The sequence below is a fragment of the Galleria mellonella genome, unplaced genomic scaffold (genome assembly GCF_026898425.1).
Source record: "Galleria mellonella isolate WM207_F2 unplaced genomic scaffold, CSIRO_AGI_GalMel_v1 utg78, whole genome shotgun sequence".
NCBI lineage: Eukaryota > Metazoa > Arthropoda > Insecta > Lepidoptera > Pyralidae > Galleria > Galleria mellonella.
The window spans coordinates 2,413,886-2,432,579 of record NW_026442151.1 but is presented as its reverse complement, the minus strand read 5'-3'; the positions used below and the strand labels follow the sequence as shown (position 1 = coordinate 2,432,579).

At 29.7% G+C, this 18,694-nt stretch overlaps 1 protein-coding gene across 1 annotated transcript; it reads left to right on the top strand.

The window, feature by feature from the left end:
* Nucleotides 1–1,579: 1,579 nt before the first annotated feature.
* Nucleotides 1,580–2,421, top strand: LOC113517304 (lebocin-4). The gene is given in 2 exon segments (XM_026901954.3): nt 1,580–1,704; nt 1,707–2,421. Coding segments are annotated over 2 exon segments (606 nt in total). The 5' UTR covers nt 1,580–1,634; the 3' UTR covers nt 2,243–2,421.
* The last annotated feature ends 16,273 nt before the right edge of the window (nt 2,422–18,694 follow it).

Here is an 18,694-nt window from a genome sequence, read left to right as displayed (position 1 = left end):
GAAAACACCGTTAACAAATTTAGTCTTGACTTGAGTCCACGTGACAATGGATCGATTTTGAGTCGCTATTTTCCTGAATCTATTTCTAAAATTAAAATTTTAGTTTGAAATCACAGCGAAAACTTTACTGTAAGGACCAATATGAATTAATTTACTAATAGATTTTAATCAAAATTATTATAATTTTAGTATATGATGGTCCATAAAACAATAATTTCCGAAATTATCAAATTAAAATATTAGGTTAAGAGACAAGTTTAGAGAAATGGCATTTCAGAATTTGCCCCAGTGGTGTGCTTATTTTTTTTTTGTATGCCTTTTTATTTCAAGTTTTAAATCTTTAAAAGTATAAGAGGAAAAAGTATAAGGGTCTAATTACATAATTGTATCTCCTGGATCGAAAGAGATTTTTACATCAGGTTCAGTAAATACATTATTTTTTTTTTTACACAACTTTTGTATCATAAGCCTTTTTATTTCAAGTTTTAAATCTTTAAAAGTATAAGAGGAGAAAACCACCAACTAGGTCTAATTACATAATTGTATATAATAGATAGCTGCTGGATCTAAAGATATTTTTACATATATATTTATATATATTTAACTAACAGTGCTTCTAATAAAATGTAAATATATGCATAATAAAATTATACTCCACTAGTAATCATTATCATCATCATCATATCAGTTGTCAATTTTCTACTGCTGAAAATAGGCCTTTCCCTTGGGGAGTTTTGCCACTAGTTGCCACGCTAGGCAGGCGGGTTGGCAACCGCAGTTAGACTTTAATGACGTTTTAAAAGGGACATTGTTGCCCATCTCTCGAACATTAAATTCCCTTAGTCGCCTCTTACGACGTTCACGGGAAAGGATGAGGTGGCCCATTTTATGCTGGGACCACACAGCTTGTGAGTGAGCAATAAGAAACGATTACATGGAATTCTCACGGAAATGGGAGAGAGTAATTTGTTAAACGCCAGTGAATGTTAAAGAAACATCTAGTACAAATTAAATCTATTGTCCTGATTTTTATATTAGTAGGTAGGCTTAATACGTAAGTGTGATACTTGTGTAATATAGGATTTTATTCAGAAACCTATTTTCTCTCCGCATGTACGTGTAAAGCAGGTTACAAGTGTTAACATAGATCTTATTATTGATTAATTTGCAATAGATAACTGAATAGAATAAATATTTTATCACGGGTTTTCCTCGTTATTTTTATTGCAATATAATTTCTTTATCACTTTTATTTATCTACCAGATGTACAGAGCATGAAGACACATGTGTGTATTTGAACTCAATCCAGTTTTATTTATATGTTATTATACCTATTTACTCACATCTTCATTCTTATCATACTGAGGTTATCTCAAAAATATCTGTAGTTAGGTATTAACAAATTGTAACTCTATACACAGTAGGATAAAGGAATTCACCGGACATCAAGGTAAACATAAAATAGTAAACAACGGGCTGGGTTTATTCCCTGGTACGTATTACGAGGTTTCAACATACAATCATCTTGGGAAAGTACCTGGCATACTTTAAGACATATAAATAAGCATTAGTGTAATGCTACAATCACATTACAACAACGGTAATTGTAAGAGTAATATCCAAGCTGTTGAAGATGTTGAAGTTAACGTACGTTTTGGGAGTACTTCTCGTGTTATTTATTGTGGATTCTTCATGTCAGCGGATAATCTGCCCACATATAGACCTCCTCGACAACGACCAGTCATTATTAGGACTGTGAGAGAAGCGGACGAGCCTCTTTGGTTGTATAAAGGAGACAACATAGAACGAGCACCTACCACTGCTGACCACCCGATTCTACCTTCAATAATTGACGATGTTAAATTAGATCCGAATAGAAGATACGCGCGCAGCTTAGATTCTCCAAGCGCCAAACGTGGTGGAGGAAGTCATAGCACTTCAAGTGGCAGTCACGACGCGGGAGCAACGCACCCTGGATATAATCGCAGAAACGCTAGAGAAATCAGATTGCCTGAGCCTTTTAGGTTTCCATCACCCACTGTACCAAAGCCAATAGATATTGACCCAATACTACCGCATCCATGGTCTCCGCGGCAGACTTACCCCATTTATGCAAGAAGCACAAGGGATATTCAAATTCCTGGCATTAAGAAGCCAACTCATCGTGATATTATTATCCCCAATTGGAACCCAAATGTTCGTACACAACCGTGGCAAAGATTTGGCGGGAACAAATCATAATACCATTGAAATAGTTGTTAACTAAGGCAGTTTGAACAAGACGTTGAGTAGAACTGGTAAACGACGAAAATAATATGAAAATAACTGCGTGTTTATTTAGTTTTTATGATTATTATGTGCTGAGCTGAATTTGATGAAATTTGGCAGGAGAATACCTTAAATATATATATATATATATATATATATATATATATATATATATATATATATATATATATATATATATATATATATATATATATTTAAAATTAAATTTGAATATATATATTCAATATTCTTTTAATTATATCATGTTTATGCATCTACAACTTTGAATAGTTATTTTGTATTATACAGATAGATATTTAAATACTCGTAGTTATAATAAAATTATAGCTATGTAAAAAAATAATTTTGTTTAGTTTCCTAATTAATCTTTTTTTTTTCTAAACATTTCAGTGCTCAACAGGATCTATTAATTATGAACAACATTATCATAAAATAAATATCAGACGTTAACAGTAAAACAGACACCTAGAAGTCGGATATAATGCACTTGTTGTATTGTTTATTTTATATTAATTTTTTGAATACATTAGATTTTTTTTTACTGGATGAAAATGAAACAATAATCCCGCTTGTGCTATATACCTTAGCCGGGGTACCAGTGAGAAACAACAAAAAAAGGATGTTAACCAATATGAGATGGGGTAAAGAGATTGTTAGCAATGGAGTTTGACAGCCTCATTGCTAGCAATATACCCTATAAGGTCGACCTCTATGTGGTTCCCCCTGGAAACCATTGTGAACAATTTTTGTTGAATTGGTCACGATAGGCTATCTGACCTGCTTCATCCTCACCTATCATCCTTCACTGGCGCCCCGCCGGTATATACCGATAGCGTGGGTGGTGTACCATTCTATTATCACCCATTAAAAAAAAACCATTGTGAAATTCATTAGGAATAAACTACAATGGTTTGCAGGGGCATCCGCGTAGAGGTGAGCTTGACGGGGTATATGCTAGCAATCGTCACTGGAGAGTATATAATTGTAAATTTTTGTAAAGGTTAAATATAAAAATATAAACAATATAATATAGTGTTTACAAATATTAAAAAAAAAAAATTAATATGTAGATACTTACCTAGATTTAGCTACTTTATATTTAATTTATATATTTTTCAGTTGTTGCTGTGATATAATTGCTATATTTTTCCTTATTCGTATTATACACGTATGTTTGCGTGTGGGATATTAAACATGACTCTGCAGATAGTGTTATCATAGGACAGTCACTTTGGGGCCATAAATTGTTTTATGAACCAAAAACGAAGTCGCTACAATTGGATATTTTTTCGCCCTGTTTTTAATACGGGTTTTCCATCTAAGCAAAATATGAAACCTTTTTAATATTTTTTTTCAATCTAACCTATACCTTTATTGAAAAACCAATTTCGTTTAATATGAAAATTTCATTTTTGTCTAAATCGATTTATTTTATTATATTTGTACTTTAGCCACCACAGTTATTTTAGAATTAGGTTAGGCGTAATATTATTTTTATAACCATATGAAAATAGAACATAAAAAAGAGAAACGATTTATATTATCCCAGTCCCGGCATAGAATAGGTCACCCCTTCTTCTCCCGTGGGTGTCGTAAGAGTCAATTAAGGGAAAACGAGGGATGGGTAGCAGCGTCTGTCTTAAAACATCTCTAAAGCCTGACTGCTATTGTCAATCCACCTGACAAGAAACTACTGGCAAAACCTCCCAACAGGAAGGCTTAAGTTCAGCAGTAGACAGTTAAAGGCTGATATGATGATGATTCAAGATGATGACGTCTTCCATATTACATTACAGTATTAATAAATTTGTTCGTGCTATTTTTCTTGAATTTTGGTTTTATATCAGTGCACAGTGTCGTATCTCCTAAGTTAGAATATAAACTTTTCCGTGTACCAAATTTCATTCAAACCTGTTCAGTAATTTTTGCGTCAAAAAGCAACAAACAACAATCCATATCTCGTTAGGAAATAACCCATTTCTTATATTATTTTTTATAAATATCATGTCTCATCATATATATATTAAAAATATCATGATTTTTTACAGACGCTTATTATAAATTCAAAGCTGCTACTTTTTATAAAACTACGTCTTTCTATTCGTTAAAATAATTATGCAACAATATAAAATAAACGCTTTAACAACAATACGAATTCGGTGTCGGAACATTAACCTCAGTATCTGACCTGTAAAGTTATAATCACGCAAGTACAGATAATATAATACAGTAAGTCTACTATATAATATTTATATTGATTTGCTTTCTAATTAGTTGCTTATTCACAACTTTATTACCCCGTCAATTATTCAAACATATTCTGGAATTTTGATCGTTTTTCCTATAATACAAGAAATGTTTTATGATCCTAACCTAAAAGAAAAGGCTATATTTTGAGTTTGAAAATTCTCAATTTAAAACTAATATTAAATTAAAAGACAAAATGGAACTTTATAAGAAAAAAAAAAATTCAAATTCTAGAAACTACATAACAAAATCATAACTACACAAATCCCTTTGTATCGTTATATTGCTAAATATGGCTTACTCATATCTTTAAAGGTTGGTCATTAGATTATCCACTCTTTGAAATATAGACACGCGCCTACAAGGGTAGAGTGTTGAGAGCGTGAACTGTAGAGTTGGCATTATTTGTATATAAAAAACATTGGGCTCGATTCTGAGGCGCCATATCTTTATTTCTTAACCTATTACTTTAGTTTGATAGTTTCGCAAAATTGCTGTTTTATGGACCATCGTAAACTAATATTATAATAATTTTGACTTGTATCTATTAGAAAACTAGTTCATATTGGTCTTTATAATAAAGGTTTCGATGTGATATCAAATTGGAATTTCAAATTTTGCGATAGATTTAGAGAAAAAAATCAGAATTGGCCCTATTAATTAATAATACACTGACCGAACGTATGATTGGGTACAGATACCATCACAATAATAATTTATTTACAATGACCCTAGATGACGTCCCTTGTTACGTTAAAACAGACATTAAAATGTATATATATTTTATTGCTAGCAATATAAGATATACATACACACATATATATATATATATATATATATATATATATATATATATATATATATATATATATATATATATAAACCCTATAGACACTTTCTCCTTTCGGGTTCTCAAGGTTAATTGGAAGAAATCCCTTTAAGAGATAAATTCGTCTGTGTACATTTTTGTTATAATCTATGTACTATAAGTGAATGTTCCAAAGCATATAAATAAATAAATAGCTGTATAAATAATACAAATGTTGCTAATAGGACACTTGGAGCAAGCGTTATAAAGAACATTATAATATTAGAAAAAAAATTATTAGCAACAAAATATTGTTTTTACTTATATTTTTTTGTTAATGCTAGTAATAGGCTCAATAATCTGCTTACAGTAGACGGATAAGGTAGTATTTTTTCAGTTATCATGAAATACTATTATTATTATTAGAGTAATGCTTTGTAAGTAGTCATAAAATAAGTAGGTAAAAAAAGCTAATACCTTGATAATTACCTTGATAGTGCCCCTGACAACAGGAAACTCTCAAATAAAAAAAAGATAGGTACCGTAATTACACTAGATACCTAAACGTAAATATTATTATTATCAATAATAATACTGAATCTTGCTTATCTGGAGTTCAATATAGTGCACACCAATCGGTTTTACCTATAAATATGTGATATTTCAATAATATAATCAGTATTTTACCACCACTTGACCAATAATCAGTGAAATGCTGAGATTAATATTAATTTTAGAAACTGTTCTCGCGTCATTTATAATCGAAATAACATGTGTAGAGGCATCAACACGATCTATTCATAACCAAAATCCAAAACTAAATCCGAGAAGTATACGAAGAGAAATTGAGATACCATCATGGTTGTACAGAAAAGACGATAGAGTGGAATCAACTACCACATCTGAATCATATGCAATATTGCCAATTTTCGATGATGTTAAACAAGATCTAAGAGAATCCAAAAGACACCCTCGTGATTTATCTTTAGACATCAATAGACCGTGTACCGGTATTGAAATACCCATAGATTGCAGTCTAAAGCGACAGATTGGTTTAGGAGAGAATCGTCGAAAAGTTCGAGATACGCACTTCAATTTTATGCATATGAATTTAAATTTAAATTTAAATTTGCCTACATATACTAGTAGCAATTGCTCCAAAGGGCAATCTAATAATTAAAATCGAAATGTAGATATTATATGAAAAGAATTAAAGAATTATTCTACATATCTACGTATCTGTCACGCCTGTCTTCCATTAGGGTAGGCAGAAACAATGGAACGAATTAAGAAGAATTAGTCTGCTAAAAGGTAATAAAGAAACAGATCAAGTAACTTGGACGAGCAAAAATTAAACTATTCTTCTTGTTTGTCTTAATAAAAATTATTTGAAACTTAAAGACGTTTATTTAATAAAAAAACTACCAAACCATTTGATTTAATTATAAGTAGGTATATTTACTAAATATTATATAATAGTTAATAGTACATAGAAATAATTAATATATATTTGTTTTTATATTTTATATTATATGTTCTATTAGTGTATGTAAATCTTAACCACGAAAAAAAGCTTTTCAGTACTGTATGCTTTATTATGTTTGTAACCTCATAACTCTGTCAGTTAAAAACTGATTTGCAAAATTCTTTTTTTATCTGAAAAAATATACTTACAGTTTCATTTCATGGAAATTTTATCAAAATCCATTTTAATTCTTACTATATAATATTATATTATTTAAACTGTTTTTTGATACTGGAGATTGTTGACACTTGGTGGAGTTTGGAATTCGTCTTTAAAACTTACACTTGTTTGTCTGTAGATTATGTGCAAGTAATACAAGTGTGCTCTAAGTTATAAAGATACTCGTATTTGCGTCACGTTAAGCGGAAACCTAAAAGAAAAACAGGCAAATTACGCTTAAGCCCTAATTTACCTTGTTCTTGACGTCTTAATGGTTCAATCAATCATTATGAAATTTGGCATACCTATAGTACTTACTAGCTGTATTCTACGGTTTCATCTATAGGGTACTTTATATACCAATTTACGCGGAGATAATAATAGCTAAGTTAGGAAATAACCTACCTATGTATTAAATTTCATTCAAATACTTTGAGTAGTTTTTTAATGAAACTTAGAAAAAACAAATATCCATCCATCCATCATTACAAACTTTCACAAAGTTTGGAATAAAAAAGACATAGGTTGCTTATCACGACTATGATGACTTGTAATAAAATGAAAACAAATGAAAACGCGAATTTGAAATGTCTCTCAGTGCTCAGTTTATTATCATTTTCCTATCATCCATTAACTGTCCATTGCTGAACATAGACCTCCCCCATAAGGGGGGTAGTGCCAGTAGATGCCTTGCTTGGCGTGTTGGCAACAGCAAGTAGGCTTTGGTGAAATTTTAAGAGGGACGTTGCTGACAATCCCTCGTTCATTTAGTTCCTTTAGTTGCCTCTTACGACACATTCGGGAAAGGAGAGGATGGCCCAGTCTATGCCGAGACCACACGGCCTTGAACACTCATTTACCATCTTAATATTAAACAGAATGTGGGGTCAACATGCTTTCAAAGAGTCTTTTTGTTAGATATTCTGTTGTTAGAACAATTTTATTACATGCAATTATTTGTTTATTTATAAAAAACTAAATTTAGGTAGTATCTACACTCTGGTAAGCTAATTACACTACTTAGTGTGTTACCTACCTTAATATACAAAAATCTCGCGTCGTTATATTCGTTCGTGCTAATCTCGAAACTACTTAATTGATAGTAATGAAATTTTGTAAATATGTATTCGTGCTCTAACTTAATATTATATGTTTAAGAACAGACGGAAATTAATGCGATCATTTAGGTAAACTGTGATCATTTATTTTTCTCGACGTTTCGACCAGGTTACACCGAGATAGGAGATATTTAAGTATTAGATACATAAAGCAATTTTTGATGATTTTGGAAAGATACATTCATTTTGTGTATATTGTATTTTCAAATCTCAACCTTTTTTGATACTTTTTGAAATCAAATTTTTTTTATGATTGAAGTGTCTGTATTTTATTTGCAGAACAAAATATTTAATTGTTATGGTAGGTTCCTAGAGATGTATTTTTTTGTGTAGGTACAGATTTCTTTCTGAGAACGATAATATGGCCTGTCAATATACAAGTATAGAGATAAAAGTATGTATTCACATACTGACCTGTAAATTACCTACATATCAAAATCGAATTTCTGATATGTGTGCAATATCATGTAATATATTCGCCAATTATTATAAAAATAACTTACCTACCTACAAATTTATTTATTATAGTAATATTAATTAATTTATCAAATCGAAAATGTACATAGAAAAATGCATTTGCAATGCTTATTGCACAGAAACATATTAAAGAGTAGTAACAGATATTTGTCTAAAAATATTAATTTTTTCTTTAGAATACCAAAAAAATCGCTTGCCCATTTGATGGAAGGTGTTATTTGTCGTCTATCAACATATTTAACACTATGGACACCGTGACGCTCATGATACACTTACATACGAGTACAAAAATGAAGTATCACGTTTGTTATTCACTGATCATTCCAAAGGTTGACTGGTAGAGAATGCTACTAGCTTTAAGTCTGCATTTTGTACCATATTTTCTTTTGGTTATTAAAGTTATTTATATTAATAAATAATTTGCTATTTCTAAGGATAATGTTGTTGTGCCTCTTTACTCTGTCATATCTCATCCTTCAAACTGAAATACAGGTATGTCAGCACAGTTGCATATTTTTTAACATTAATAAGAATAAAACAATTTTTAAATATATACTTCAATCATTCGAAAAAAAAATCCGTTATACATCTAGGTAGAAATAAATCTTAGGGCAGATTTAAAATTAGAAGATAATATTATACAGTGCAAATAAAATAAAGGTATAATGTTTGAAGGGGTCATTTTGTAGCAAGTATATATTGAGTCGATATCTTGCTTTGCATTCTTGTTGAATTATTCATGAAGGTTAAACGAAGAAGACCGCTCCGAAGAGAATGGATACCCGGCGAGATATTGTTGATAACAATGAATTTATAAATGCATATAAAATTTACTACGTACCTAAAACTAATTTAACTTTTATTTTGTTATCATGTCAGAAGTACGACTGGAGGTATTTAGTAAGTAAATTTACTATTTCATTTTACATTAAGTACGAGCTCCTCAAAGTAATATCACCTAAAATGAGTTTTGTAATACAGTTTTGGTAATTTTATGCTTCTGATTTTCTTTACAGCAATAAAATGAAAAAAGTAGATGTAATAACGATATTCTAGAAAGTAATATAAATTCTAACATGTATATTTATAGTACTTATCTACCTATTTAATTTATTTTCAAATAAGCCTCATTCTGAAATATCGTAACTTTTATTAAAAGGTCATTAAAGAGATTTTTGTGTAGGCATAGTAAATTATTATTTGCAATAAGGTACATTCTATGTTAATCGTATTAACATTAAAAATATTGCATATTTCTCTTCTGAAGAACTATTCGAGAGTGTGTCCCAATTTCGTTATGGAAGGAATACTAATAACAGTAGAAACATATTTGTTAAAAAAAACTTAAACTTTTAAACGTCACATTGCGAACATATTAAATACAATATTTAAAATTCCCAAATATTCAAGTAAGTTGAATATTTGAGTCAATCTATCGTTTTACTTTGTCATCAATAATTTCACAATCTTTTTTATACTGTACCCATGTACTTAACATGGATATAATATATGAAAGTCATATGATTTCGTTTTCAAACATCTGCAAGATATTGTTTGGTATAAATTATTAAAAAAAATTAATACTAGAAATTTTATATATTTCATAATAGTGAAGCTATCTCATAATATACTCTAAAACACAGAGAAACTGCTAAATCGGATCAAATATCTACTATGTAGTAGTCGTGCCCTCGACTAATAATTACATTATGATTTATTGTAATAAAAGATTAACACTTTTATGTTTTTAGCCATTTTAAAAATTAAATTAGTAAAATATTACACCCGTCAGCATTGAATTACCCCTTAGAATGACTTTCCGCATTTACATTTCGTGCATACTTATGAACGAAATGAGCGATTGTGTTCCCATTACGTCACTCTCTTTCTATATATAATTAAATAATTCTATATGTGTATATTTTAACACTGAATACAAGCACGTTGTGTTCTAAATTTTACAGAAACCAGAGCAACCGCCGGAAGTCGATACTAGTGAAAACGGCGTCCGACGTAATTTTCCAGTAGTTAGTGGTTTTCGCTACAAAATACAGGGTAAAGCAATTTTCCAATGAAGTTGTGGCGACTGCTTCTAAATGATTTCATTTTAAATTGATTTTTGTTTGAAAATATATTTATTTTTCTCACTATATCTTTGATAATATAACGTATAAAAATATAATATCTCAATAGCAATATAAATCATTACGTAATTTTATATTGAATTTATAGAGCTATCTCAAGAGTTGAAAAATAGTTTAGTTTTTCTAAATAAGAACTAAACGTGATTGTGAATATGTTTTAGAACAGAATTCATCGTTAGGTTTTGTGCCTAATTAATATTAATACTATATATATACTATAATATATAGGTATATACACGAATTCAATAATTATTATGTAAATTGTACAAAGTACTGTTGTTAGTTGTAAACTGGTAAACATTGTATATTGTACAATCAATACCTACAAGTATCATCTATAAGTCCAGTCAATCACAACATATTAAAAACAATGTGTACCTCTCATTTAGAAGTTTAAACTTGATTGAGTAAAAGACATTTTAATATCCAAACATCTTTAGGTATATATATATATATATATATATATATATATATATATATATATATATATATATATATATATATATATATATATATATATATATATATATATATATATATATATATATATTTGCAATATTAATCAGACATATTGATATCCTATATGCAATAACGACAACAACAAAATTTATTATTTTATCACTTTATCTTCAATCTACAGATTAATTGAGAAAATAATAAATTGTCTATGGGATAGAATTTAGGAATGTCCTGTCTTTCTTTTTTGTCTACGGTTTTTATTTTTATTTAGAACCACAGGGATTATACTGGGATCAAATGCCTTGACCTAGTTAAACTGGCAGTATTAAAGATGCGGCCTCGGAATAAATCGAAGTTACGTTCGCTTCATATAATAAAATTATATTAAAAGAACGGAGAAACTGCAGATTCATAAATTGGAGAGTAAACTGCTATGCCGTTAATACTATTCTTACTAAACTAACTTACCTGACATGTTTTTGCTGCCTTTCGTAAATTTAATTTTACCACAGATAATATAATTTAGTTAAGTTAATGAAATTTCTTCTATGCATACAAAATACGAGTAATTAACTTTGTTCCATAAGAAAACGTCTCGAAAAAAATAGATACAGGACCAAAACCTATAACTTCTTTCGGATTTTCTTCCGTAAATGTTTTTCGTTAAATAAGAATAATTAAAATCGATACTGAATTGGCGAAGTTGTCGTGTAACGTACATATTGAAATAAAAAAAAATTTTTTTTGAAGTTGAATACTTTGTGTATTATATATTTACTAATAGACAATTATAATTGTACTTTAAAGAAAATTTAAGTAGATACGTACCTAAATTAAGAGGAAAGTGAAACCATTAATATACAGGGTGAAATTAAACCGCTAGCGGTGCGTGAAACTAAGAATCTATTCTTAGTTTTACTTACTGCTATAGAATATAGAAAAATAATTACCCATTCTTTAGAAAATAGAATATATAATTGACTTTTCAAAAATGCATATAATTAAGTTTAATAAAAATATCTTTATTTATTTATTATTTAATAGTCAGTAATTTTGCAAATAAAAAATTTAAAAACAATAAAAAAAATCTTATCTCTCATACATATTAGCTGTTGTAGCGCGGCACATGTTGGATGTGCCGCGTTGGTATGGGTGGCTCAAAAGTTCTTTATCACATTCCACTAATGAAAGCTGAAATTTGGAACAGGTTTATATTATAATGTAAGCATTTTTTAAAAAAGGTTGTTTTAAAATTTCTACTTGAAAAGGGAAACACCACACCACGTATATAAAGCCAGGAAAAAGCTAGTATATTTACTTAATACATATGAAACAAATATAGGCATCTATACAGATTTCAGTACATATTGATGATTAAATGTGTATATTATTCCATTCACGTGTCGCCTAGGTTCAAACCCGTAGGTGTCTTCTCTCTGATGCAATATTTAACACTCTGCAGCGCTACGTGACATTTAGTGCTCCAGCATTGTGTTCCGTATGCTGTACCTACATCTAAATTAGGTATATATTATATCAGTATTATATATAATATTAAATATTTATAATTAAATATTTCATTTTGTACAAAAAATATATAAATAGGCATTACAATAAATCTAAATCAAAACTTATATCAAATACATAATGTCTAAGATAAAAATAAATAATATCTAATTAACAGCTAATCAAAAATTCCTTCCCATCCCGTATCCCGTCCCTATACACTTGCAGCGTTTCCACGTTCTTTTGCCTAAGATATCCTTTGAGCTAGATACGAATCGGAATGGCGTTCATGGCCCTAATCCACAATACGTTGACTGAACTCTTTTATAAAAGATTTTGTCTCTATCTCCCATAGACCTATAGTATTAAATTTATTACTAGGGTAATACAAAATTGGAACGGTTCTATTTTTCTATAATATTATTGTGATTTAAAATATCTTAAAGTATTGAATCAATTTTCACTATTACACATATCTATCTACTATTCGGGTAGTATCCTCTGTTGTCAAGATCCTCTAATATCTATGCCATCTTCGCTACGTAGGAAGGTCCCTAACGTGATTTATCGGATGATGACTTTATGCGCTCTCCGAAGCAAATAACATATGTTTTTGATGGTTTAACCATTAATCATGATTGTTAATCTGAAATATTCAGCGATTTATGCTTGAATTTGATCTTAGGATTAGGACTGTATTCAAGTTTTGCCGGACTGAGTGAGGCGATTAATTCCAATTGAATATTTCAATTCAAAATTTTATCAGTTATTCAATTTCGAACTAAAATATTTGTCTTATAAAAAAAGTCCTTTGATACAATAATTATGCATTAAATTATGATGTATTAGGTTAATATTTTTGTACATGTTTATAATTGACCTATTTTTTATTTAAATATTTATTAATAGTAATATTTATTTCAAAAATCTTTTTTAAATATACTTTTGTCAAATTTGCATGATTTTTTTAAATTTATTAAAATCAATTTACATTATATTTCTCTGTCTGCATTACGTAAAATAAATTATTGAGATTAAAAATTATAGGTACTTTAAATTTGTTTATAATAAAATAAACGTTTTTTGGAGATGCCGAAATAGTTGAAGTCTTTATAATTGTACAAATATCACATTCAGCATAAATACAGTAGGTAATCTAGCACAGCTTATACCTATTTGTAATAAGCTGGATTAGATTTTTATATAATAGCACATTTTCAGTCTTCTTCAATCCGCTCGTTGCGTCTCGACGTCATGTCGCGTTTGAAATATGAGTTTAATTTTGTCTCTTGTTACTACAATTTCACGTAGCCTCGACTCTAACAAGAAAATTTGACATATTAAAACGATATTTCTGACGAAGATTAGGCTATAGAGCATTTTCCCTTTATAACAGAAAACAGTACGTAAAAATACTTTCTAGGTTCTGTATTAAATACCTACTTTCATTTCCTATAAAAAACAAATGATGAGGAAGAAAAGTTTTTGAGTGGTGATCTTGTATCTACAAGAAAACACATTGTAGAATGACCCCTGTTTCCCTCTTCTCACACTAGATACAGCTACGACTTTAAAAGAGTTGGTCATTTGAGGTTGTTTCGTTTTGTCGGTCTCCATCTATATTATTCTTTATAGTAGCCTACGTGCAGGAGACAATTAACGGCTGAAATGATGATGAAGACGTTTCAATGAGTATTGCACCTATTAAATGCCCAGTGAAACCCCTAATTATATCTCTCTTTTATTACTTTATTATCATATTATAAAATACAAAAAAAAAAACCTTATTTAATACTATTATTACATTTAAACCATTATTTAAGGTTTGTTTATAATACCAAGAGTACAATTATTTAACCAACTGACTTAACACGTCACCTATCTAAATGTTTTCTTTCTTTTCTGCACTCTTTGTGTTTCAAAAATTACTAATACAGCATAAAAGTGGCAGTAGAAATTAAAGTGTGACTGCACAGGGTACGTGAGTCGCATCTCAAGTGATTAGTGTGTGTAATATATATCTTGACTCTCTGCGGTTCCAAAAAGAGGTCGCAGCAGATTACCTACTCTAATAGAGATACGAGTGTGATTACTGCCATAAAAACTTCGTCTAAACCTAAGATCGTATGAAATGGGAGCAGTTGAGGGGAACCTTACCCAACAATGGGATATTACAAATTTGAAGTAATAAAAATGCTGAAAAAAAATTTAATACATTTTTAAAAAAGAGGATGAAATAAGTCATATCATACATTATGAACTTATATATTTATGTATGTACCTACTAGCTTTTACCCGCGATTTTATCGGTGTGGCCAGGATATGTTCACTGACTGGATAAAAAGTAGCCTGTGCCCTTCTCAATTTCATATAATTCTATATAGTGTATACCAAATTTATAATTATTAAATAACAATTTGTTAAGCTAAAAGTTAAGAATTTATTTAATATATGTATTTTGAATATATAAGAATATATTTTGCTTTTTTTTTTTGTATATGCATTCTTTTATCTCTTTTTACTGTGTGTCTGTTGTTATTTGTGTGCTGTAAGTAATGCAAATATATCTACCTATCTAAGAAACAAACAAATACACTTTTACATTTATATTAGTAAGGATAAGTGTAATTTTAAGGTATAAATTTTGCGTCTAGCCACTGCCTGATACAATGTGTAGTCTAGTCTAGACATTGTTAATTCAACTTTGTCTATTATTAAATACTTTACGAAGACCTTATGTAACATAAACGGTCGATGAGACGTTTTAGCAAATTTTCTATTTCGATACTATAAATTACGATGTAATATTATATAATTCTCATCGGAGAATACAATAAGGGTTTAACCGGATACGATTTCATTTAAATTATAGTGTAGAACACGAGTATATAATATATAACCCGTTGGAATTTAAGATACGAGTAACTAAGTTGTATAGGCGTATTTTTGGGGGAAAGGAGCGCGTGGGTGCCGTGCTTCCTTATAAACGTTCTTAAATCTCGTACATTAAATAACTTTTACATGTGTTCAGATTTGCTATTAGAAACGATAATTTTCTGTTACAGTGCATTTTTCAGAGAATCAAATATAATTCGAAGTGTAGAAAAGTGTGTAACTTCTTTCAACTATTTTCAATTACCTAAAAATGAATTTACATTCGCCTTTAAATCGAGTTTGATTATTCTTTTTCTCGTATCTTCTTAATCATAAAAATGACAAATGTCTTATAAAGCTACTTTATCTATTGAAGCGTTTTGTCTTACTCTTTTGCATTGAATTCCTATTTTGATAGAAATTAACAAAATATTTCAATAGTCAAGATAGATTTGTAACATAGATTTTAATTTTTATGAATAAGGTAGAAGGAGTTTACCTTTAGCAATGGTTTCGTGTAAATAACATGTTGAATTGTCCGTTCTTAGAAGTGAGCTTTAAAATGTAAAAACAATTTTTCTAAATCCAACTATTAATTCCAGAAACTAGCACGTTAAAACAAACAAACTCTTCCACTTTATTATACTTTATAACAATAACAATGAATATTAAGAGGTGATTAATGAGGGGTATAACGATTGGAAGTTAAGCTACTTAATATTTGTTGCATAATTATTAAAAATATCTAGAAAAAGTAATCTATTTCTGGATCTACTATCTGGAGGATTAACTAAAATTATTTTAATGAGAAGAACGTAGTGAACATTATGTCAAATTATTGCAACCATAAGGAGTTTTAAAATATACTATCATATAATTAGCCATGACTTATGTATTTATAATATTAATATGTATTATGTATTTATATATGTTTTGTATTGTATGTGATTTATGTATGTATAATTTTAAGAAGTATATTATCCTATATGTATATATGTTCATTTATATTAAAATGTATTAATGTTGTTATCTCTCAAAATATTTATTTAATTTACTAATTGTTTTTGTTAAATCAATGCACCGCCATTTACTCTCTCTGCTTAGCGTTACGGTTGACTGGCAGAGACTGCCATCAGGTATTAACCCCGCCTTGTAGTCATATTTTAATGTGTATATAATAGTATAAAACAAATAAAAGTATAAGTAGGCAAGCAAGCATACAAGTGAGCAAGCGAGCGAGCAAGCAAGCATACATACAGTAGGAGTTAACCACTCAAAACATGGTCAGACGACATTTGCTAGCAAGTCGGGGCCAAGTCGGTGCAAATAGATATGGATACACACGCATAAAAAGGTGGAATGGAGGCCTATCTCCAAAAACGGACGTGACAAGGGCTATTATAGATACATAGATTGAATCTATTTCTAGTATTTATACTACTATGTTATAAAGAGTAAAGATTTGGATGTTTGTTTGTAATAGATAAACTTGAAAACTACTAAACCGATTTTATATTTTTTTTACTTGTAGAAAGATACATTACTAGCGAGTAAAATAGGCTGTATATTATTTTCTAAAATTTTATATACCTGTACGAAACTGGGCTGGATCGATAGTATTTAATCTGATGGATCGAAGAGTTTATAACCATATCAAATTCTTTGCACAATTAACTAGCAAGATTTGATTTTTAGCCATAATATTACAAACTTTATGACGTCGTATGCTGCTTTCATTAAAACGATCACAATTAACATAAAATAACTCAGAGTATGTAGGATTACAGTAACGAGTGTATATAAACCGCACGAATATTATAAATGTAATATATTCACATTATAACGCAGGATATATGAGATAGGTATCTTGTTATTGCATATTTAGAGATGCTAATATACGCTTTTCGATGTGCAAGAGGCGCATTGGACTTCATTAAACTTAAATTCAGCGCCTTCCAACACCTATATTTACTTTTATAGTCGACTAAATTGACTGCATGCAGCCTTTACAGCTTAAAAGAAAATAACACTAAAAATAACCTACATAATATCGTGTACAGCCATAGCATGAATTTGTGCTTATGCAAATGCAAAAACAAAATATCCGATTGAATTGAAAATATTCCGTGCCATTAGTAAGGCTTTGGTATGCAATTGTTTCCTATACAGTTATATAAGTATATTTAGGATAATTAATAACCATTGGACAGATAAACGTTAGCATTATAGGACATTACTCGTAAAATATCGACAAATATTAAAAAGGTACGTTTGATTATATATATTTTATGTATTGGTATAATTTAGATTGATTTTTTACCGAGCCCACACACACACACGTATGCACGCTTTTATGTTTTCTACTCTACTCTCATGCACGCACGTACGCACCAACGCACGTAAGCACACACACACACACACGCACGCACACACCTAAGAATGACTAAACGTGTCGTAAACCTATCATATTGAAAATAAGTTGATAGTCGGCAAGATAAGATCGGTGTGCTTAATCTATTAAGCACACCGAATCATCTGACCTGAAGTAGTGATGAGCTCCCTTTCCAGGTTTTTCCAAAAGACAGGGTTCTTCAAAAGGAAGGTAAAGAGTCATGGTTGGCAACGCGCGAGTAGTACTTCTGGTATTCACTTACCATCTAGTGGGCCATGCTTCTTTGCCATTTCAGTGGTATAAAAAAAAACCTCTTTTAGAATTACGACACGAGTAATACCATTTGTTATGTTTCAGAGGTATAAAATACAAAATAAAAAATAATACAGTGCTATAGCGTCGTTATGTACGAAAGTAATTAAATGCTGTGCAATGAAAATACATTTCTGCATAAAATGGAAAGGTTTTCTGGTGTATAACGGGTCAATACAATGGAGGTGGTTTCTATATAATGAATATAACTTAGCTCATTATCCATAACAATAACGTATACCGAACTGCTTCAACAAAATTGCATCGTCCGTTTTGTTTTTGTTATGCATACAAATGTAATAATTATCACCAAAGGTTTTCCTTTATTTTTGATAATGTTATGTGGCCATCTACTGATTAATATTATTTATTTACTGATTATT